At 42.2% G+C, this 24,640-nt stretch overlaps 1 protein-coding gene across 2 annotated transcripts in view; it reads left to right on the top strand.

Moving 5' to 3' along the window:
• Positions 1 to 24,640, top strand: part of LOC111145643 (tissue factor pathway inhibitor) — a 64,175-nt gene that overhangs the window by 12,389 nt on the left and 27,146 nt on the right. The window contains exons 1-3 of one of the 2 annotated variants that reach the window (XM_022500713.1): positions 8,444 to 8,504; positions 12,867 to 12,986; positions 19,362 to 19,559. In XM_022500713.1, the coding sequence (XP_022356421.1) occupies positions 12,869 to 12,986; positions 19,362 to 19,559 (316 nt within the window). In that variant the 5' untranslated portion in view covers positions 8,444 to 8,504; positions 12,867 to 12,868. Of the gene's footprint in view, positions 1 to 8,443; positions 8,505 to 12,866; positions 12,987 to 19,361; positions 19,560 to 24,640 lie in introns of those variants that run through there. The other variant, XM_022500703.1, reaches the window with a different exon arrangement.

Below are 24,640 nucleotides of genomic sequence, written 5' to 3'. Positions count from 1 at the left end.
AGAGTTGGGAGCGTAGCCAACCGAGCCCCCCAGGGCCGCTCTGTTCATTTTATTTTTGTTTTAGCTTTTGTCTCCCTCTCTCTAGTGGTAGAAAAAAAGCTATACCCTCCACAAAAGTCTCCCTTACAACGCTCTCCCTTGTTTTTCAGGATACACTCATAAAATGGTATCCTAACTTGCTGTTTTCATAGCCTCTGTTCCAGTCCCTTCGATAGCTCACCTGTTGCTGCCCACGAAACCGAACCAAATCCTCTGTAATTTTGCAAGGGCGATGACAATGTCACGGTCACAAAACCCCACGCATGCTTTTTTAGCTCTTGCCTTACTTTGAACCCTTTGTGCTTTAGACATTGTCGACTCGAAGTGCGCATTTCCCTGAACGCTCCTGCCGTTGTCGCTCGCCAGGTCTCCTCCTGCTTCCCCGGCGAGTTCTTAGCTGTCTTCTCAGATCTCTTTTCCTCTTCCTCATTCCGTGGACTTTAGCTCTAGGGTGTCCCTTTCCAGTCTTCACACTGACCTCGTAGAGTCACAGATTACAGAAACTAAAGTTTGTAAAACCACCTGGAAGACGGAGAATGCCTGTTGCAGAGCAAATGCTGTACAAGTACGTGCGAAGTCCGTTTCATGCGCTCCAGTCCACGGAAGTAATGAGCTTTTGCACTTCGATTGTCACGTTTCTGTCTCCCGCAGAGAGATCTGCCCGGAGCTCCACGTCTACATCCTGGGCTTCTCGTTTTATGGCTCCTATTGTCAGGGTCCGTTATTAAAGAACGAGACAGGCAGGGTGAATGTTATTTAAAGCTTTATTTTACGCTGAGTATTAGAAGTCAGACTGAACGGTCAGGGCCGCCTCCGAAGAGGGCGACCCCTCCCAGCCTCACAGACTGACTTGTATAGAGCAAAAGCCCGGCCGCACGTCGGTGGCCAGTGAGACGGTAACATTGCACAGTCGTGTTAGGCCACAGGCAGGTGGCCGGTTGAATTACAGTTTACCCTACAGCAGCTGTTTGAACTAACCTATCACTCTGGTCAGAACTGGCGCTCAAGGTTGGTGCCCAAAAGGCGGGGTTTACGTTCTTTGGTGGTTAGGGAGACAGTATGTGCGCTTTACCGACTGGCTGTCTCCACCTGGCCTGACTCGTCCTTGTGTTCTGGGCTCTGTTATCAGGGACTGGCCGCCACATTTTACCGGTTTCCCAGACTTGCTTCTAAGTAAGTTCCTCTGGGGGGCTGGGGGAGGACAGGGTCAGTTCAAGTTGACTGCACAAACAACACAATGGCTGTTTAACCGAGATGGAGCTGCTCTGGCTAAATAGGTCCTTACACTATGAATGTCTCACACACATTTCACACTCAAACGGCGTCACACGGAATTCATCACTTTCCTGAAGCAACAGGTTCCTTGTCTTAGGCTTCTCGACTCATTGCCTGGAACGATTCATTGACGCCGTTGTTAAATCCGGAACTGCAGCTGTGCTTGATTCTTTTCTCTTCCTCATCCTCCGTGTAATTTTAACCATCAAATTAGCTTGAATTTACCTTGTATTTTACTGACAGATCAGCCCACGTCTCACCACTTCCACTTGCAATAATATTATAGATCATATGAACCTCTCTTGCTGTCTCTCTCTTTTTAAAAAGATTTTATTTAATTTTTTGAGGGAGAGAGTAAGGGCAGAAGGGTGGAGGGAGAGGGACAAGTAGCCTCCCTGCTGAGTGGTAGAGCCTGACACGGGGCTTAACCCCAGGACCCTGAGTTTATGACCTGAGCCAAAACCAAGAGTCCGATGCTCGACCGACGGAGCCAGCCACGTGCTCCTTCAGATTTGGTCTTTAGTCAAGACTTTTTTTTTTTAATGTTTGTAGATGTAGCTTCTATTTACTCTAAAGTTTGGGGAAAAAAAGAAAATATGATACTTCATAGATTTTCAGGCACCTCTCTTAGATGTCCCTTTGTGTAGACTCGCTCTGTTCCCTGGGTCTTTGACTGCTGGGTGAACTTCTGTGTCCTCTTCTCAAGGTAAGGGACAACCCCCCCAGGATTTTTAAGGCCTTGACCTATGCCCTTAGTGGATGTGCTTAGGTAGGTTGAGTCAAAAACCAACTTCTCATATATATGGATAGAATGATGTAGAAATATTTACACAGTATTAAATATAATCACTAATGAAGTATATATTTTAAACCAGGAATAGAAACATTTAGGCAACTCAATAAATCAAAAATTATAATAATAACAACAGTAAAAATTTGTTTTGGTTAATGAATTAGACTTAAAGGATTAGCAAACCAGAGAAACTGATTTTTATCTTGTAGTTCCTTTGGTGATATTTCCTAGTCATAGTCTCTGATTCACAATGAAGATTAATATTTCAAAGACAAATAAAGACAGACAGATATAAGTAGTTAAGATACTGAATTATATTTTCCTGAGTCGGATTTCATCTCTGTCCCATGAGTCTTGCTTATTTTAAGGAAATCTCTGGGGAAGTCCGGGATTGAGTCCTGCCTCTGTCACTCACCAGCTGGCTGGGCATGTGACGTCGGGAGACAAGTCACGTACTGCTAACATAAATCCAGTGTATCTGTCCCACGGGCTGTACAGCATTATTGTCAAGACACAGAAGCCGAACGATAAGAAACCACTCAAAAAAATGATAAAATATTACAAAAAAAGATGTCTTATAATGATATCTTTGTACTTTCAGTATTTCTTTTTTTTTTTTTAAGATTTTTATTTATTTGACAGAGATCACAAGCAGGCAGAGAGGCAGAGAGAGAGAGAGGAGGAGGCAGGCTCCCCGCTGAGCAGAGAGCCCGACGTGAGGCTCGATCCCAGGACCCTGAGATCATGACCTGAGCCGAAGGCAGAGGCTTTAACCACTGAGCCACCCAGGCGCCCCACTTTCAGTATTTCTTAAAATAAATGTGGTGTATATTTCCATATAGTCAGAACCTCATGACATTGTATCTTTATTTTAATCTTATCTCGTAGGTAAATAATCCCGATGCCAAAACAGTGTTTATAATGATGACTCGGTGTCCCAAGAACGTGGGGCCTGGGGGAAAGTTAACACAGAGATAGAGAAGGCCCTGACCTGACTCGTCAGAGTTTGGTGAGTGGCGGGTGTGCGGTCACACGGCCTCAGACCTCTCTTGGAGAGCTGCCGGAACATTTGCGTTCCCACAATGTATTTGTTAAAAAAATACTCTTTTCCCGAGAAAAGTCTGACTCTCAAACCTCTCCCTGAGATGGTACAAGTTCAGAAACTCTGCATTCAGGAACAAGAGTGGGAAGCCTATTAAAAATAGTTTTTAACAAAAATCCATTTTTGGACCCTAGTCCTTATGAATATTTGGAAATTTTCCGTTGAAAATACTACTTGTAAAAAATGAACTTCAAAACCTAAAGAGAAAAGTATTACAATCCTTATAGGGTTTTTAATCTTTCTGCTTTCCCACCATAAGTTTTATCCTAATTTCTTCTTTCTTCAGTCATTATCCTTGGGGTTTGGGTACTGCAAATTGACACAAAATGAAAAAAAGCCAAGGAAGCACACAGGTTAAAGATAAAAACAGGCTTCAGATGTTAGTGGGCAGAAGGGTGGCTCCCCAGGGGCAGCCAACTTGGGTGGACGGCAGTGCGAAGCACCAGGGGATGACAGTATTAGCCACTGCTGAGCAGAAAACTGGAATTATCCTTCAAGCTATTTTCTTCTCTTTTCTGGTTGTCACATTTTGTCTCTCCTGTCTTTCACTGGTGCACTACAAAGACGCAGCCAAATGGAATTAAGATCTTCTTTTCGACATGGCAAAGTATGCATTGATCTCGAGATTAAGAGTTAGACTTCAAAAAAGTTCAACAATATGTGAAAAAGAAAATTTGAGCTAGGAAGTTTAAATTACATAAGCACCATGCTGATGATATACAAATAAACACAGTATATAACTTTTCCAGATTAATTTAAAGATGATAAAATAAGGGGCACCTAGCTGGCTCAGTTGGTTAAGCGACTGCCTTTGGCTTGGGTCATGATCCCTACGGTCCTGGGATCAAGCCCCGTTTTGGGCTCCCCACTCTGTGGGGAGTCTGCTGCTCCCTCTGCCTCTCCCCCTGCGTGCTCTCTCTCCCTCTCCCTCCCTCAGATAAAGAAATAAATCTTAAAAAGCCAAGGTGATTGAACAACAGAAGTTGGGAATGACAGCTGAGCGACTGTCCACATGTTGTTTCTCGCCTTTCCTGAAACGATGCTCTAGAACCTGGCGCTGCTTCCAGCTCTGGGTCCCTTCCATTCTCTGGGAGCTTTTGCTCTTTGAATCCCAAGTTCCCAGCCTTATCCATACCCGCGGCCATTCCCTCCCAGCTCTCTTCCGCCCGGCCGGCCGCAGCCTGACAAGACTCGCTTTCCCTGAAGGTCTGTGCTGCTGCGTGTCCACGCGCCGCCCCGCCGTTCCACACGCAACCACACGAGACCTGAAAGGTCTCAGTTGGTCCCTGAACTCTTCCCAATCAGTGCTCTATTTCCAGGTATTTTTTAGACCTTCGAAGAGTCTGGGAGAACGTTCTCAAGGAAGGACACACGCCGCGAACAGGAGCTGCGTTTTACACTGTGCCCCGCACGCGGCCAGGAATTACTGACCTGGATTGTGACAGCTGCGGTTCGCTGAGCTGGTCACCACCCCGGTGCCTTTAAAGTCGACTCCCGTCGCATTCCTTTTAATCCTCACTCCCCTGAGAGCGGTTCTAGTGAAATACCCATTTTAGAAACGAGTAAACAGAGGCAAAGAGGGGATCGATGTACTATCAAATTCAGATAATTGGTCAGTTGCTGAGCGGGAATTTCAGTTTTACAGTCTGTACCACTGTTCCAGGGCTGCCGTGAAATGTGCTGCTGACTGTGTAGCTTAAACAACAGAGACTTATCTCCTCACAGCTCTGAGACCTGCAAGTTGGAGATCAAGGTGTCAACACAGACTAATTTCTTTTGAGGTCTCTCTTCTGGGCTAATAGGTAATAAGTCTTTACTCTGTATGTATCTGAATCATAATTTTTCTTTTTCTTTCTTTCTTTCTTTCTTTTTTTTTTTTTTTTTTTAATGAGGACACCAGTCATATTGGATTAGGACCCACCTCAACCTCATATGTCCCCAATTACCTCTTTTAAGGTCTTATCTCAGGGCGCCTGGGTGGCTCCGTGGGTTAAGCCTCTGCCTTCGGCTCGGGTCATGATCCCAGGGTCCTGGGATCGAGCCCCGTGTCGGGCTTTCTGCTCAGCAGGGAGCCTGCTTCCCTCTCTCTCTCTGCCTGCCTCTCTGCCTACTTGTGATCTCTCTGTCAAATAAATAAATAAAATCTTTTAAAAAAATAAAAAAATAAAGGCCTTATCTCCAAATAGGACACAGTCTGAAGTACTGGGGGTTAAGACTTCAACATACAAATCTGTAGGGGGACACAACTGAGCCCACGGCAGAGTCTCATTCCACATTCCTTTTGTTAACCGCTAAACAAATCTAAAAAAGAGGAAAGAAGGGAGGGGACAGCATTGGAGGGTAGAGGGAACAAGGAAGGAAGGAAGGAAAAACAAGAGAAAGAGAAAAAAAGGAGGAAGGGAAGAAGAAAAAAATATTATTTGGGATTATAGCATGGGACATTACTTGGATTGATTTGATGGTTCTTGATTTCCCTAAGGAATGTAGCCACCTCTATACAGTGATATACTTGCCAAGCAAACCAGAGTAACCTTATAGGCAGAGTGCTTTGTAGACATTGTTGAAGACTGACCAGTTGTTGGGAAGGCATCTTGGTCTGGTGAGATGACCATGAGCTCTGGAGTTACAGAGATACGGGTGCAATCTTAGCTCCGTCTCATTCTATTTGGAAAAGTTACGCCCTTTTTCCGAGCCTCAGTTTTCTTAAGATGGGTATAAGATTTCATATAGGTAAGATTTTTAAGAGGATTATAGTTGATTTGAAGTTCATAGATAAGCTTATATCCTCAATAAGTGAAAATCTCAAGGTTCTTCCCTTTTCCTTTCCATTTCTGGCTCTTCACTTCCTAGTGAAGTGAAGAACCACTTCCCTTTCTTTCACACACTTTCTCCTACATGCTGCCATTTATTTTGATTGGATTTAAGCAATCATTCTTATTCCTCTTTTGATTTGGAAAATACCTACCACTTAAGCAAAATTTTATAAACACAAAATCTACTGTATTTACCTTCTCTTTTAAAAAAATATAAGCAAATTTATCAATTGAAATATTTCATACTTCCAGAAAAGGAGAATAAGCAATATGAAAAACACTGTTACAAAGAGAAATACGGATGGATGACCACTCGTCACATTTGCTTCTAATCTCTTTATTTTTTGGTGGGACTGAGAGAAATAAATAAAACTGCATGGATATATCCAAACATCCATATTGTAACCTAATTTTAGTCACAAAGTATATCCCAGTTAATTCGTTTATTCACCAAGTGTTACTCAATCATTATTTCGGGTACTAAACATGGACCTGTGAATGCTACATAAAGTGTCTATGCTTGAATGGAAAATGCTTAGTGATGGAGAGAGTGAACATGTACAAAAATAAATATATAAGTAGTGATAAGTGCTATTCAGAAAACAAAGCAGAACATTCCTAGTAAGAATGTGAAATGGTACAACTGCTTTGAAAAATAATCTGAAAGTTCCTTAAAATATTAAGAAGAATTACTATATGATACAGTAATTTCCCTCCTAGTTATATACCCAAAAGAAAGGAAAACATATGTCTGCACAAAAACTTGTGCACAAATGTTCATAACATTATTCATAGTCCCCCAAAAGTAGAAAAAGCACAAATGCTCACTAACTAATAAATGGATAAATTATGGTATCTCTGTACAATAGGATATTTTCAGCAATAAAAAGAAATGACATACTGGTATATGCCATACATGGACGAACCTTGAAGACATGAATGAAAGAAGCTCGACACAAAAGGCCATAGAGTGCGTTATTTCATTTATATGAACTGTCCAGAATTAGGTGATATGCGGAGACAGAAATTGGGAAGCAAGGAGGTGATGGCTAATGGTGGGGAATTTTCTTAGAGGATAATAATGTATTCTAAAAGTGACTGGGCAATGTTTGTTCAACTTGTAGATAAACTAATAGCTACTGAACTATTTATTTTTAAAAATCGAATTTACTAAAAATAAAAACTTGTGCTCATCAAGACCCGTATATGAAAAAGAAGAGATAAGACATAAACCAAGATAAAATATATATAATGTTTTCATTTGGCATGGAATCTATATCTCTAACAGATAAAGAACTTCTACAGTTTAGTACTGAAAAGGCAAAGAAACTTAAAAAAGAAAAACCAGGTTACTGGGGTAGAAAATGATAAGGAAACAGTGGTGTTTACTTTTTAAATCTGGTGCTGGAAGAAAATCTTCTGGGGGAGATCTCTGGAAAGGCTCCTAAAGGAGGAGTCTGCTGTTCCAGGGTCTTGGAGGACAGCATTCCTGTCACAAGAAACAGGAGTTTCAGTGTAGTACACTTAGAATGAGTATGGTTTGTTTAAAAATAAGCAGTTTCTTTGAAGCCAGGCGATTAGTAGGCAGTGTCCATAAAGCCAAGCAGTTACAGGAAAGACGTGTAGGAAGTAAAGTTGAAGGGGGAGCTGGGAATGACTTACTGGCACCGTTTCCCTTGGTGAAATGACCCTGCCTCGCGATGATGATGATTCAGCAAAACACTTCCCAGCCCCTGTCCGATGTCTTTAACTGCCTTTACACAGGTCCACTTAGAACACAACCTGTCCAGACTGAATTCATCCCTACTACGCACGCCAATCAGTACTTACATTAATTTACCTATTTGTGTGCCCAGCACAATAAATCACCCAGGATATACTTGAATTCTCTGTCCTTCACATCCTGTATTTACTCAGTTACTCAGTGTCCGCAATACTCCACTCAGAACGTCTCTCAGACCTGCCCTTGGCCCTGTAGCTCCACTGACGGTTCCCATTCATAGTTTCAGTCTGATCCTCTGCGACTTTCCAGCCGCCAGTTCCACTTAAATTTTCCCCTCTCCACGCCCTGCTATCCATGCCGGATTTTATTAAAGCACAGGTCACACCACGCTTTTTAATATTTTTTTTAGATCAGATAATCTACTGACTTCTCCTTAAATGTAACATTATTTGTCAAGGAATTTTCCAAAAATATTTTATGGGAAAATAGCCCCTTGTCATATAATTTTGGAAATACATTGACTATACTCTCCCACAGAAGATACAATTGCACACTCCCATAGTAAGGATCCTAGAAACATCCTACAGTTGAGAAACCTATATAAGGTTTTTAATTCAGACTTAAATAGGTATTAACCTATGAACACTTATTTTTTTATAACAGCTAATAACATCTTGCTGAACTTATATTCTGAGAACACATCTTGACCTAAAAGGATAAAATTGACGCGGCAGATTAGCATTAAAGTGAATGGAAGATGTAAGTTCTACAACATAACTATAAATTATTCTGTGGAGTGTATAAAATATGCTAATTAAAATGCATAAATTTTTAGAACTTGAATGGAATTTAAGGACAATGTGGCCAAAATCATGTGTTTTATAAATCAGGTTAAAAAATATGGGGCGCCTGGGTGGCTCAGTCAGTTAAGCGTCTGCCTTCAGCTCAGGTCATGATCTCAGGGTCCTGGGATCGAGCCCCGCGTTGGGCTCTCTGCTCCGCGGGGAGCCTGCTTCTCCCTCTCCCTCTGCTGCTCCCCCTGCTATGCTCTCTCACTCTCTGTCAAATAAATAAGTAAAATCATTAAAAATATATATATATATATATATAAATTTATTTCCAAAGGTTATTTAACAGGTTGCTGGCAGAGGTAAGTTTAGGATTTTTAGTTTGTTGCCCCCAAAATAAATACTATTTTCATTCAAGTTAAATAATTTAACGTACGTCCATTTTCTACTACTGTGTGCCTGGCAGATACAAAGATCCTTGACCGTTTATCCAGGCGCTTAACGTTGCATTTTTATTCAGTTCAGTCGGTCACGCGGAAATTCCTAAGGATCAAGGCGTCCTCTAGGCTTCTCATCTCGTAGCGTTTAACGTAGCGCAGCGCACAATTAGTCGCTAACACGACACGTCCGCACGGCGCGTTCTCGCTTAAAGACCTTCTGGTATCGAACCAGAAATCAGACGGGACTCGCCGGACTCGGGGCTCCTCCTGGCTCCGGGCTCGCGGCCGCCCGCTGCGTCCTCGCGGAGAGGGAGGAGGAGGGTGTTTGCGCGGCCGCGACCGTACGAGCGCGCGTCTCATCGAGCCCTGGTTCTCTCTGAACGGCCCCACCTCACGCCACCGCGCGGGAGTTCGGGCTCCGTCCGGTCTGGGGACAGCGACCCCGCGGCGGGCCCCTCCGACGACGCGGCGGCCTCCAGGCGCTCCGCTCACACGCCGTCGGCGTTTCCGGCTTCTCGTCGCAGGCCGCGCCGCGCCGCCAACGCCGACTTCGCGTGACCAATCGGGCGCCTTCCGACGTGCGGATTCGCCGCCCGCCCGCCCCGCCCGCCCCGCCCGCCAACGCCGACTTCGCGTAACCAATCGGGCGCCTTCCGACGTGCGGATTCGCCGCCCGCCCGCCCCTGCGCGCCCGCCCCCACCCCGCCCGCCCACGCCGACTTCGCGTGACCAATCGGGCGCCTTCCGACGTGCGGATTCGCCGCCCGCCCGCCCTTGCGCGCCCGCCCCTGCGCGCTGGCGTCGGCGTGAAATCCCACGTGACGCGCCGGGCCGCTGGCTTCGCCGCGCGGGTCTGGAGGGGCCCGAGCCGGGGCCGCGAGGCGCCGGGACGCTCTTGCTCCGCGGGCGCCGCCCGTCTCCGGCCCCGGGACCGCGGCGGCCTCTTCCCGAGCCTCTTCGCCGCCGTTTCCGTTCCGAGACGACGGCCCGCGCCCGACCCTCACACGTCCGCGTTCCGCCTGCCACGCGGGCGCGTCCGGGTGTCGCCGCGCCTTAGTGCCGGGGTCGCGGCCGCCCCCCGCGGAGCTCTGCGGCTGCGGTTTCTCCCGCGGTCGCGGCGGTCGCCCCTCGCTCCGGGCGGCCCCGCGGCTGCAACGGGGGCTCAGGTCGGCCGCAGCCGCTGCAGTGCGCGCGGGGCTTGGGGTTCGCTCCGTCCGACGCGCTCCCCCCGGAAGCGAACCGCCCTGCGGCGCCCGAGGCCCTCAGGCCGCGCTGAGGCTGCAGGGTCCGCGCGGGCCCCGCTCTCCCGAGGACGCGCGTTGCGACCGCTTTGCCCGGCGCGCGGCCCAGCGGGGACCGGCGCTTCCTGCACCGGGAAAGCGTCGGGGCTGCCCGCGAGCTGCTCGGCCCTCGTCGGCGCGAAGAGGCCGCCCGCGGCTCTGCAGATCTTAGTCATGCGTCCTACGGTCGGAGGTCGCGAGCAGGCGGGGAGCCCGATGCGGGGCTGATCCCAGGAGCCCGGGAGCATGACCCGAGCCGAAGGCAGCGGCTTCACCCACCGAGGCCCCCAGGTGCCCCGGTCACACTGTTTGGAAGGAAGCATCTCTTAAGGCTAAAACCCTGGAAATAGCAGGTCGCTGCGTCCGCCTCCGTGGAGAACCCGCGCTGCGCTGAGGGACGCTGAAAGTCGTCCACGGGGCGCCGCGGCCTCCGACGCTCACCCCCCACCCAAACCTTCCTTCCCATCTGGGATTTTCCACCTTCTGGGGACTGAATGAGCCGATGGCCTTTTGACCCAAACGGCCTGAACTGTTGGATCTGCTGCTGATCCTTGCAACCGAGGAAAGTCTGAAACGACTGAAATTAAACGACACTGTAAGCCACTAGCTGTAAAGAAAGTAACTTGGTGGGTTGAGACCCCAGTTTCTCATCAAAGTCGTAGGCACCCAACTTTAGCCTGTTCCTAAGTGATGGGACACGAACTTAGGCTACATTTTGCACTCAAAATACAACGGGGTTGTACATCTGAAAGAAACTAATGGAGACGGAAGAGTCCTTGAAAAATACATTTTCTTCTTTTTTTAAGATTTCATTTGTTTATTTGAAAAAAGAGAACATGAGCAGAGAGTGGGCAGAAGGAGAGGGAGAATCAGACTCCCTGCTGAGCAGGGAGCCTGACTCGGGGCTCGATCCCAGGACCCTGAGATCAGGACTTGAGCCAAAGGCAGACGCTTAACTGAGTCACCCAGGCCTTCTGAAAACTACATTTTTTCTTTCTTTCTTTCTTTCTTTCTTTCTTTCTTTCTTTCTTTCTTTCTTTCTTTCTTCCTTCCTTCCTTCCTTCCTTCCTTCCTTCTTTCTTTCTTTTTTTAAAGATTTTATTTATTTATTTGACACAGAGAGAGAGAGAGAGCGAGAGAGAGAGAGAGAGCGCACAAGCACGGGGAGAGGCAGAGGGAGGGGAGAAGCAGGCTCCCTGCAGAGCAAGGGAAGCCTGATGCGGGACTCGATCCCAGGACTCCGGGATCGTGACCTGAGCCGAAGGCAGTGGCTTAACCCACTGAGCCACCCAGGTGCCCTGAAAACTACATTTTCAAACATAAGATTAAAGACTAGAAGTTTAGCTGGTTGACTCTTCAAAATTATTTATGTATATATATACACACCTACATATATATATACACATATATATTTGTGGACTCAGTTTAGGTATGACATAGAAGGTATATAACGTGGCTACTGACAGAAAATCAAATACATGCTAACACTTACAAAGTGTTGTGAAAAAATAGGTTGTACGTTTCACTAGTGATTTTAATGAAGCTTAAACCCAAACGGCATTACTTTACTGTTCAGTATAAAGCTGCACACACCGTAATGCTGGATATTGCCGCTATGATTCACTCGAGGAGTAAACAGAATTCTCTACATTATTTGAGATGGAGTATCTGTTCTTGCATTTGTGAGGTTTACTGATAAGATTTCTCTTTCCCTCCTGACTCCGATAACATCCGTGGCTGGACAGGTTCCTATGCTGCTGCTTTTTCTCTTCCTGTGCTGTATGAACACACTTCCTTCTGCCTCTGAATCCGAAGTAGAAAGACCCTAAACAAATTTCAGTGTGGTTTCCCATTATTTTTTATTGTGGGTCTCTAAATCATTTTGAAAGAGGAAGTCTCACTCTCCTGCTGAAATCTGTTTCCTTCAGAGTGTAAATGTGTTGGTTTATCACTCCAGTCACTTTTCTGTGAGACTCTTTGGAATCGGATAACTCCCTAAGTTGAGGGTGAGAGACTGGGGTAAAGGACTTGCTGGAACGCCACAGGTTTCTTTTTTCCGGTTCTGTCTGCTGTCTCATAGAAAATCTGGGTTGAAAATTGGTTATACAAACAAATATATTTTAAAGGAAACAAAGACAAAACTTTGGAAAATGTCTTTCTTTTTGAAGAAAAGATCTGAAGTCATGGGAAAGAGAAGTCGGGAATTGAAAGTTGCATTAATGAAATAATAGAAAAATGCCAGAATATTAAAATATAGTTAATTCTGACTGACAAAGAATAGGTGCGAGAGAGATGTGGCAAATAGAGCTGTACATGAAAATAGGTCTTAGTGATACTTAGGCATGTTGATCAGTTGTTATTTTCATTTGCATTTTCGAGGTTGAACTGTGAACCGCATGCCTGAATAGTGTTAGACGTGTGCACTGCACATTTGTGGATCTACAATGTCAAATGCTATATACACACGTTTTAAACACGACTCATGGAGTCTGTGGCCAGGACACATGAAGTGTCATAGAAATTTACATTTGGAGATTTGCATCAGATTCCTACTCGTCTACAGATAATTTGACATTAACTTTTAATTAAATATATCTGGGTTCTGTATTTCAGAGATGATTTATACAATGAAGAAAGAACAGATTTTTTGGGTGTCTGTGTATCTACTGCTTGATTGTGCCTCTGCCCCTCTTAGTGCTGTCCTTGAAACTGAAGATTATGCAGATATTACAGGTAAAATATTAGAAGCATTCATATTTTTCGGCTAGTTAAAGCTCTCAATTTTGATCCCAAAATGTAATATGTTTTTCTCCATTGTGTGGGAAAATTAGCTTCTATGGAAGTGGCATCCTTCTTGAGAAATGTCTTACATGTAATCTGTCAAAAAAACCCACAAAACTTAGACCAAAAAAAGTCACATTAGCAAGGAAGACTTCTTTTTTTTCAGAAGTATCTCTGGACAGTTGCAAGGAGCAAAGTACTATAGAAACAGCTGTGAACCTTGGTGCCATCCTGTAGCTGGGAAAAGCGTGAGAAAGGGAAGGAAACTACAGACATTCACTTTTTGCCTTATTCTCAAGATAACAACTTCCAAGATAAGTCCAGTGTGAGAATCTAGTCAAACAGGACATTAGGAGATCTGGCTTAATACAAGTTAGTTCTAATCTTATGAATCTCCGTATCTGAACATAAAATACTAACAATCAGCACAGAACAAGAAGAAAATTGTATAGTGATTATTATTATATATTTCTTTCTTAGCATTTTGTGGCAAATTAGTAAATTATTGGTAGAGATCTCAAGTCATCGGTAGTAGCGAGACAATACAGACAGAAGTGACAGCTTCTGTTGGTATGTTGACGACGTACCGAAGACTTCCACACACATTCTTATTTCATACCCAACCACTCTCGAGGGGGATTTCGTTCAATGTACTTCCCTTTGATAAAGATGGAATCACTACATCTTATGTGCTTGAACTCGGTAGGTACTGGGGAAGCAGCGATGACTCAGACCAAGTTCTCAAGAATCTCACACTTTCACAGGGGAGACTTAAATTGTCACTGGAAATAAAATATTGTTATAAAAACTCCCTAAAGATGAGACACTATTTAACAAAGTAAACACTATAATGTGTCTTATAAAATGAGAATCTGGGCTCTAATTCTTCATTTGTCTCACTTATCAAAAAAGAAGGTTTCTAATATTCTGGAAGCTGAGAAGAGAAGGAATGTAGAGAATAAAGTCCCAAAAGGGAAAAAAGCAGGCAACCGGTCCTGAAAATGGGAGGAGAAAGGGTCTCCAGTACTCACCTACTCTGATGTCCCTGAGTTAGGCTGAGAAGACGCGAGCCGGGTCACCCGAAGCTTCCTGACGTTGTTAGGCTGGTACAGTCCTCCAAGAAACTGGAATAAACCATCTATAATTCAGCCGGAGTTTAAAATCGCTCCATAAATTCAGAACAAACCAAAACTTTCTGGCTTAGAAAACTTTTTTTTTTTTTTTTTTTTTCAATCTGAAAGCTGGACGTGAAGATCACGAAACCAGCTGCACAGTCTGAACCAGTTTTGGGGTTTCTTTGCTTTTGTTTTGCTTTTAATCTTGAAATAGCTGATCCCACATCAGAATCAATGCGATTTTGGAGATACCATTTATCACACGGTGCCAAGGTCATGCCGTCTTTTTATAGCGGTGGGCCACTTCCTGGACTAGGGCTCTATCATCTTAGAGAAAAACGTGGAAGATTTTATCACTTCTCTCACACGGCAATAGTAGGCTTTTTCTTAATCAGTCCAACCAGCAGGGAGGATGAAATACAATAAACTTTTTGATAATAAAAATATTAGCGATAAGCTCTTTTTTAAAAATTCCCTTAGAGTGAGAGAGGAGCTTCGCGGGGAGCGCTGGGAGGAAGACAGGTGTCTTTCATACAATTCACGATCAGGCAGGCCTGAGTTCACGCGTGGGGTTTGCCACATGGTAGCTTTGCAGAATTAGATGAGTTATGAAAAGGCTCTGACCCCCAGTGTCTTAGCTGATACGTACGTGATGCAGAAACTGTTCCTATGGTTGTTACATAAACTGCACAAAAGCACCTGGCACGTTTTCCGGCACGGAGACGGCACAGAGCGTCTGGCTGTGTTCCTCGCTGCCAGACAAACCAGATCTTTTCGTGAAAAGATCGCACAGCATGTAGACTCTTAAACAGCAAGTTACCTTAAAGCTCTTGGTTTCCACACAAGGTCCGGGAGAATGACATGACATGTCCCCAAATATTATCATGAACCTGCTATCCAACGTCCCGGGACAGGGGGAGGGGACAGTGAGACATAAAATGCAAAAAGTCAATTATAAAAATGATACACTAAAAACCACAATTCTGTTCCTGTGGCTGCATCACATTAAGTTCCTATCCCACGGCCCCCTACATGTCTTCTAGTTACGTGGGGTTAGGCGGATCCTTGTCAGTAACACTTCGCTTAAGTCTCCGCTTCGAGTCTCAGGAAAGCTGTCCCTGACCCTGCAGACAAGCTGAGCTCTCCGAGCACCTTGAACTTCTTGAATGTTTGTAAGTCTTCAGTGTCCACAGGCTACATGATGGGGGGCGCCACTGCCCCCCAATGTACTATCTTATCTGCCATGACTGCACAGTGCCTGACCCATGATCAACACAGGATTGTTAACTTTCAAGATTTATCCAAGGTGAGAAATGAAAACCAAGACAGACTCTCATCCCTTTTGCGTGGAGCAGCAGGGCACCGCACCGGAGAGACCATACCTCATCACTCCCCCATGTCAGGGACGCTCTGCCAAGGGTGGGTCATAGGCTGACTGCTTAAAAGAGTATTCTAGTATGGGATTCATCTAAGAAATACATTAAAGTGCGAATGGTAAAGATGAATAATTAGATAATAAATTAATGAACTACAGTTCTTAGTGTTTCACTTGGGAAGTTGCTATAGAATTACCTACCTTTCATAGCTGAAACATTTTCAGTTTTAATAAGGTCAGTTTGAGAAAAAATGTATTGAGTGTAAATTCTAGAATTAAATCTTATGTGCTAGACCTAAAATGCCTGTTGAGGAACCTCGGTCGTGCGGATCTCTGGCAATATCACTTGACTATGGGCGTGGGGGCTGCCTGGCGTAAAATGAGGTGGGGGTCAGTTCTACAGCCAGTGCTTGTGGTGCGAACTGAGCAGTCAGTGTCTGAGGTGCTGTTTTGTAATTTGTAAATGGAGAGAATACCTTTCGAAGGTTGGTGTGATTACTAAGTAATATAATCGCCAAATGTCTGGGGCACAGTACTGCGTAAACATGAGCTAGTGTGACTACGACAAGGACAGAAACGGGCACCAACTTTGACTTCCGTGGCGGACGACCACCATCTGGTGGCACAATCCTCAACAACGAGTTGAACTCGGTGGCCCAGGCTTAATAGAGAAAATGTACAATACAAGTTCGGCATGACGAAAAGTACTAGCAGGTGTATCAAAATCAGAACCAGAGGAATTATCAATGAGAAAGAATCTCATATAAGTTACTATTTATAGAAACTAGTTGTCCTAAATATGTACGGCAACTCAGGTAGTAGATGAAGCCCCGCCTGGGTTCTACAGGTAGAGAATTACACTGCGGGCACCTGCCTGAGGTACTGTGTCTGTAGACATCTGAAGTCACGTTGATGTGGGAATCGGGGACCATCATATTGTCTGAGGAGCGCTACAGGGATTTCTGAAGTAATTGTGTAGAGCCATATCATTGAGAATACCAGATTATTATTATTCCTAGCTCATTTCTCAAAATTAAATATGTGACTTTTGAGATTCTGTGATCTGATTCTAAGATCAGATATTTATAGAACTGATGATAAGTCAGATTTTTATCGGTCACATAAAAATGTGTGTAGAGTGTAAAAACGCATCGTGCCCATACACTGATACTTGCCGTGGGTCTGCTCGCAGTAAAATGCACTGTAGGGTCTTAGATGCAAAGTCTTCCAGCTTCTCACAGCTCTTAAGTCACAATATCAGGGACTATATTCTAAATCTTCAAGAAAGAGAATGTAAGCACGATTTACAATTATTTGCAAGTGTACTACTACTCTGAAAAGGCTTTTAGTTATTTTTTATTTCAAACTGACAATTGTAACTTCAGTGATGAATGGAAAGCACATATTTTTTCATTAATCACTTTTTTATTTATATTCACATATTTATCTATGAAAAATATTTTTACCAACTCTCTAAAATGCTGTTTTATAGATAATGTGTATATAAGTGCTATAATATATATATGATGAATTTCTATAGAGAAAAGTAGTTGTGTATATAATTAAGAAAAAAAAAGAATTTCAGGGACTTCCAAGAACATTAAGGAAAATTATAATTCTGGAGTACCCACATTATTAGGTGCCAGAAACTTTTGATATGCCTTGAGAGATATTTTAAAGCCAATCATATTCAAATAAGTTCATCAGCATAAAATATTAGGCACATAATTGAAAAGAAATGAGAAAAAATTGTATGTCAATAAATGGTTATTGACTCATTTTGGTAAGCTATTTATATGTATGTTATAGAGATTGGCGTTAGGGACGCTATGTAATTGGTATAAAATTATTTTAAAATATCATAGAGATAAGACTCAAATTACATTTTTTTGTTTGCCCATAACCACATAGGAAGTTGAAAACGCACGAGTGCGCAGGCGCATAAAATTCAACATTACTTAAAGGTTTAACTAGTAATAGTTAGCTCACCTGATAATTAGCCAATTAATGAAAACTGTGTTTTCATTAATTCAGTATCCGTGTCTTTAGTAGATGAAGATCTGTGTGTCACAATAAATCTCTGCTTCATGTTATTCTACCTGATCAGATTTGGGACCTGGAAATATACTGTTCTGTCATTTCTGTCAGCTCAGTTTATTTCAGTTGAAAAAATTGTCAATTCAGTTATCCAAGAAGTCAAAATGATGATTTGGCATTTTATAAATTAAACTTTGATTTTTTTTTTTAAGTTTAAAAGCTGGATGAGTGGTTGAGATAAAATTCACATGTTCATAAATTATTACTGTGAAATGAATAATAATGAATAATAATAAATTACGTATAGAAAGCTATATTTTTAACCCTTCTAAGATTTCAGGGCTTACTTATCATTTTATGACCCATATAGAAATTAACAAAAAATTCCAATTATTTTATCATAAAGAGTTCTAACACTACCGAAATGTGGCTCACACTTGACATTAACTCGATGTAGATCATTAAGGTAACAAAAGCTGGAGGGTAGAAGATACTTAATAAAATTATCTAATCCAACTTTTATGATATCTATATCTTCTCTTTCAAAAAATTCACAGAAGTCTTAAAACCATAGGATATTCAAAATTGATTTCCTTCTAGGCGGTTATATATTCACAAACTCGTTCTTTTATTTAATTCTTTTAAAATGTTTCATGTATTTTTAAATGATGACATCCATTCATATTTTTTCGAAGTGAATTTATAGTGCATTAAACTCCTTTTGGGAGATACCCAGACTTCATCATTTTATTTTAGCAGTGTACTGCTGCCCTCTAAAGGGCAAATTGGCTGAGGTCATTTTAAGGCTTCACCGTCCCTCAGAAGTGATCGTTGTGAATACTGCAAGTCTTAGAAAATATATTATAGACAATACTCAAGAAGTATAAATAATATTATTTTGTTTTTATTATTCTGATAGTACCAACCACAATTTTCAGTATCTATCTTACTGATAGATTCTATAAGCAAATGCAACTTACTTAAAATTAGTCCTATATTAATATTATTAGACTCTATAAAACTTAAAATTTTAAATTGAGTTTTCTGTATACCCAAGTCCTTTCCCAAGATATGAAATTCCTCTGTGACTAAAATAAGTGGTTGGATATTGAGGGAAAAAAATTCTAACTCAAGATCAAAAAAATTGCCTCATTCTATTTTAAAACATAGACAGTATTAAGTTTTTTCAACATTGTTAAAAACTAACCATGGTAAGTAAAAGAATGGACCATGATATATATGTATTTGTAATACTAAACACCAACATTTTCATAATTTGGGAACGGCTTAATACAGGGTGATAATACAATATATGTGTGTGTGTATATCTACATGAACATGTGTATACTGCTGCTTTTACAAAGTTGTTTGTGTGTAAAAAATGACACAATTGTGGATTAGGGAGAGCAAATCAGAGAGATACCCATTAATGTGTACCCCTAAAAACTGCTGAGCTTAAAAAGATGTCTCTACTCACTTGCAATGTCAACACAGTGGTGACCTTACGATGACTACACATTTCCATGCTGGTTGACTGTGTACGTTTAAACCAAATCCCTAACACTAGTCTAGAAAATTATTCTACTCTTAAAGTTTAATTGTTGATAAAATTTTTTCATTTGGCATCTTTATAAATGTTATTTACCTTTTTGATAATTTCAAATAACTTGTCCTGGTTTCTTCCGCCTGTGTTGTTTCTGTTGTGCTTTTTAAGAAAAATCAGGACAGATGGAAAAGGAAATAAAATACATTATCACTGCGTGGATGAAAGGTTCTGTATCTTTTATTTTTACCTTGTAGATGTCGAGTTGCCGCCACTGAAACTTCTACATTCATTTTGTGCTTTGAAACCGGATAATGGCCCATGCAGAGCCATGATTAAGAAATTTTTTTTCAACATCCACACTCAGCAGTGTGAGGAATTTATGTATGGGGGATGTGAAGGAAATCAGAATCGATTTGCAACTCTGGAGGACTGCGAAGAAAAATGTACAGAAGGTAGGTTTCTGGAGACAGTTATCACCCAGGAGCCTCGAGCTCCTTTAACTTTTAAAAAAAGTTTAGGGTTATCGGATCTAATTGTAGATTTGATAATTTTAGGAAAAGAAATTAGAACTATTTGAACGTTCCAAGGAATATTTTTTTCACATTTTTGGCATTCATGTTCAACTACTGCTTTTCATTTTCCATATCCATTATTACAAATTATATTAAGCCTCATTTGTCATCCTATATTTTTCTCCATAACAAAGAAAGAAGAAAAACCTTTAAGTTCACTGATTTTATATCTGCAGTGAATTGGGTATAATTCTGCCTCCTGGGCAGCTGTGAGTTGTCAGGAAGGAAATTGTTAGTCACATTGACTTAGTCTTCCCTTCATCAGCACAGTGACCTGATAGCTCCCTCCGGTCAAAGCCGCTCTGAGCCTTCCAGTAGCTACTCACTAGAAAATTCTAAACGCCATCAGAGAGCAGAAATATATAGATGTTTCATATACATATGAGAAAATTAAGTCATTCTCTACCTAAAGAGAATGGAAGAGTGTGGAAAAGAAAATATGAACCTTTCTGGCCCATGTAGACTTTACGAAGCCCAACTTTTCATATTTTTACTCTTCAAAGTATATCATATTATATTAGTTTTCAAAGTATATCATATATATTATATTTTTTTCGAAGTATATCATATTACATTGCTGGTAAGCTTTATGGAACACTTTTATTTTGCTTTAATCCTACTAAAACATTATCCCCCTGAATTTTACAAACTATAATATGGTTTTATCTCATCTCACTGAGATAAATTCCAGATAATTGCTGGCCAAAGTTTGGAATGCTTTTATGTCTGTTTAATTCTTCTGAATTGTGAGCTACTTACGGGATAGAAGAACCCGCATTGTCTTTATCTCCGCAGCGTCTCACCAAGTGTCCCCAGAGCGCGCTGTCAGAGCTAGGTGAATTAAATGGTAGCTCTCTGGAGAGGGCGGCTTTAGTAACTCGAGGTGTCTTGCATTTTGCAAAACAGACAGTTCTGCATTCTCACTTGGAGGATGCTTTCCCAAGCAGCTCTTACAAAATAGCCTTGGCTTCATGATGCTCCTGGCATGTGGGAAAATCTCACTGTGGTGAAAGGAGAGAACGTCTCCCGTGTGTGACTCCGTGAGGTTCTAGAGCCGGCAGAGAAGGGTCGATGTGAATGCATTTCTTCGCCCTTGAGCACTTCCTTCCTTCCTTCTCCTCCGTACAAGTGCGGAAATGTTACTAACACAGATCAAGCATTCGGGGCTCTTCTGTGGGGCCTCTGGTTTTGGTGATCACCTGGTCATTTTCCATTCACTGGGCCTTGTTCTCGTCCGTGCTGGGCCAAGCGTCCGTCCGTGCGGGGCCGACCAGCAGGTTCAGCACCTCGGCTAGAGGCCCGTTCGCCTCATTCTTTCTGATTCTCATCTTTCCCTTTAGCAGCCTGAACGTCTTCGTCAACTGGCCTCTTTCCCGTAATGCACACCTGTTTCTTTTATTTCACCATCGTATAAAAGTTACCCTTTTCTTTAGAATTTGATCAAATATAATTATTTGGCCTTTCAGTGACCACCTTGCCTATGGTATCTTCTACAACGTCATTCCTACCTACCACATAGAGACGAGGCTCTGGCTTCCATCTCCTTATTACATCTTCCGGAGCCGCTCGCTGCTTGAATGAGGGCTGTTTCGTGTAGTAAACCACTGTGAGGACGGAACTAGCAGATAGAGAAGGGACTGCCAGGCTTTAGAAAACCATCTAAAGAGAAAATCCCATCTTCAGCTAAATGGAGTAGCTGAAACTGAACTTTCTCTCATAATATGAATGACTAGAAAAATTGGACAAAATATAGGAAGCAACTGCTGGCAGGCATGGCTCAAAAGGGAGTGCAGGACTGTGACCTCCGAGAGAAGGGAACCACGTGAGGAGAGTCCAGGCCCCCCAGCTTTCTGCATGAAGGCACTTCTGAACCACAGCCACGGGAGGGGAACCCAAGCCCAGGACGGTGGTCTCCCTGGTAGAGAATATGAGATGGGACATCAGGAGACTGAGGTCACTGGGTTTGGGGGCATAAGAAGTGGGAGAGAATGGACATATGTAGAGAAAAAGCTAAAAAGTCAGAACAAGAGTCCCTCTGAGTTTGTCACTGAACAACAAAATGCTTTGGTGAAATTCCCGAAGTTTGAGAGAATAATCACAGGGATTTGTCAATGGAGCACCCCAGAACACCCCCAGGACTGAGAGAAAACCCGCTTGTATACATGACAAATTTTAGGAACTGGCAGATGATTTTAGAAATCTCATTGGATAAAAGGACACTGTAAATATTTACACACACACACATACTGGCAATGAACAAATAGAAAATTAGACAAAATTAAAAAAAACAATTTAAAATAATGGAACATAAAATTCTTTTTTTTTTTAAGATTTCATTTATTTATTTGACAGAGATCACAAGTAGGCAGAGAGGCAGGCAGAGAGAGAGGGGGAAGCAGGCTTCCCGCTGAGCAGAGAGCCCGATGCGGGGCTCGATCCCAGGACCCCGAGACCATGACCTGAGCCGAAGGCAGAGGCTTAACCCACGAGCCACCCAGGCGCCCAGGAACATAAAATTCTTAGTGATGGATTTAAATTAAAAAGTGCATAACATTTACAATGAAATCTATGAAACATTGTTAAAAAGCCATTGGAAACAAAGAAGACTTCAGTGAACACAGATATAAAACGATAGATTGAAAGACTCACTTTAGTTGAGATGTAAATTCTCCACAAATGGACCTGGAAATTTTATCCTATGCCAATCAAATTCCAGCACGTTTTTGTTTCTATATTAATTAGTCAACTCTGAAATTGATACATAATACAAAGGACCTAAGATGGCTAAAATAATTCTGAATAAAAGAGCAAATTTGGAGGACTCTATCTGATTTCCATTTTCTAAAAAAGACTTTGTTTATCTTGGAAAGGGAGGGAGAGGGAGGAGAGAAAGAACCTCAAGCAGACTCTGCGCTGAGCTCAGAGCCAGTGTCGGCCTCCATCTCACACCCCTGAGACAGTGACCTGAGCCCAAACCGAGAGTCAGATACTAATGGTCTGAGCCACTCAGGGGCTCCAGACTTTATCTGATTTCAAGAGTTATAGCACAGCTGCCAAAATTGAGCAGAATGATGTGAGTATAAGGACAGACAGAAATCAATGGAATAGAATAATCCAGAAAAAGACAATACCATCAGAGTTAACTGACTTTCAATGAGGATGGACACATTATGTTATGAATAGAATAACAGTTTAATAAAAAGTAATAAATGGGATAAATGCTCATTTTGTTTCAATCCTGAATGTTGTTACTCTCTGAAGCTCAGTTTCTTCCTGGGCACATTGAGGATGTGATGCTCACACAGACCAAAGTCATTAATGCTATGTATCCTAATATTTATATCACTTGTTCATGGGAAAGATTCTTTCAAGCAAATAATGTGACTGTAGGCTTGAAAGCACTTAAAAACATTAGAAAATAATGACATCAGCATGTTGTCCTTTTATCCTGCCATGCCTGTTAATGTCTCTACCTGCTAAATTATACATTTTTTCATTATGCTCATAGTAGTTTAAATTTTTGTGCACATGTAAAGCACACTGCTTAGTTACTGCGATAAGGTATAAATATTATGGAAGCAGCCAGTGAAATCTTTCAAAATTGGCCCTCTTTATGCTGAGAACCTAATTATTTTACAGTTAACCAAGATCAATGTGATTATTTTGAGAAATTTTTGGTTGTTATTTAATATGTGTTAATTACTTTTAATTAGTTAACATTCTGTTGACAGAATGTTATTCAGTGTTTCATTATAGAAATTCATATCACTTTTTTTTTTTTTTTAAGACAGAGAGAGAGTATGTGTGACCAAGCGGGAGAGGAAGGGCAGAGGGAGAGGGAGAGACAGTCCCAAGCAGGCTCTATGCCCACCAGGAGCCCGACAAGGGGCTCCGTCTCAGGAGCCTGAGATCACGACCTTAGCCAAAATCAAGAGTTGGGGGGCGCCTGGGTGGCTCAGTGGGTTAAGCCGCTGCCTTCGGCTCAGGTCATGATCTCAGGGTCCTGGGATTGAGTCCCACATCGGGTTCTCTGCTCAGCAGGGAGCCTGCTTCCTCTCTCTCTCTCTCTCTCTCTGCCTGCCTCTCTATCTACTTGTGATCTCTCTCTGTCAAATAAATAAATAAAATCTTTAAAAAAAAAAAATCAAGAGTTGGATGTTTAACTGATTGAGCCACCCAGGCGCCCCCCAAATTCATATGCCACTTTAAGTGTTTTTCCTAGGTAAAGGGCAGATGGGATAAGTATAGGAAACATAAAATCAAAATATGATTTATATTTTATATTAAGGCTTGAAAGCTGAAGTTTTGTATTATTTGGGAAGACCAGTGAGAACTCTATCTCGTAAACTGCCGTGTTTGAGAATAAAAGCAAGCCACGTATCTCAGAGAATAGGACTATGACGGTGTTTAGTTTGCCGTGTGAGCACAGCTCTCCTTTTGCACATAAAGTTGTTTTATTAATTTTTTCCAAATATGTATAATTTTTGGCGTATTTTCCTATCTAATAATAGAAACATGGAATTAAGGTTAATAATTTTTTTAAAAGAAAAGTTAAGTTTGTAATATGGCTTCAAGTACATGGCTTTTAAAATGATTATCTTTCGGGTCAGTCGCTTTCTTCCTATAGCCTAAACAATATTATCTTTGATTGTTAATTTCGGAAAAATAGCTGTAATGTAGCGTGGGTAATTAGAGAATTAGATGTAAAGATCAAATTATCAAATTCTCATTCAGTTTTCTAGCCAGTCAGCCTCTACGGCGTGGCTAAAAGTGTGTTTAGTTTCACAGGACTTCATCGACTCCGGACACAGGCACAAAGGCTCTCCGAAGTACGCGGTTTACACTGCCTGCTGTTTTACGGGCTGGACCAGTTGTGACTTGTGGCTTTTCGTGGGGGGTTTAGATGGGAATTTTCCCCACAGGGAATTAAAGAGCATGTTAACATTCCTCCTTTTTCTTTA

The sequence above is a fragment of the Enhydra lutris genome, unplaced genomic scaffold (genome assembly GCF_002288905.1).
Source record: "Enhydra lutris kenyoni isolate GAN:26980312 unplaced genomic scaffold, ASM228890v2 scaffoldscaffold1, whole genome shotgun sequence".
In the NCBI taxonomy this organism is placed as follows: Eukaryota; Metazoa; Chordata; class Mammalia; order Carnivora; family Mustelidae; genus Enhydra; species Enhydra lutris.
The sequence above is the reverse complement of the archived record's forward strand: the minus strand, read 5'-3'. Positions and strand labels throughout refer to the sequence as shown.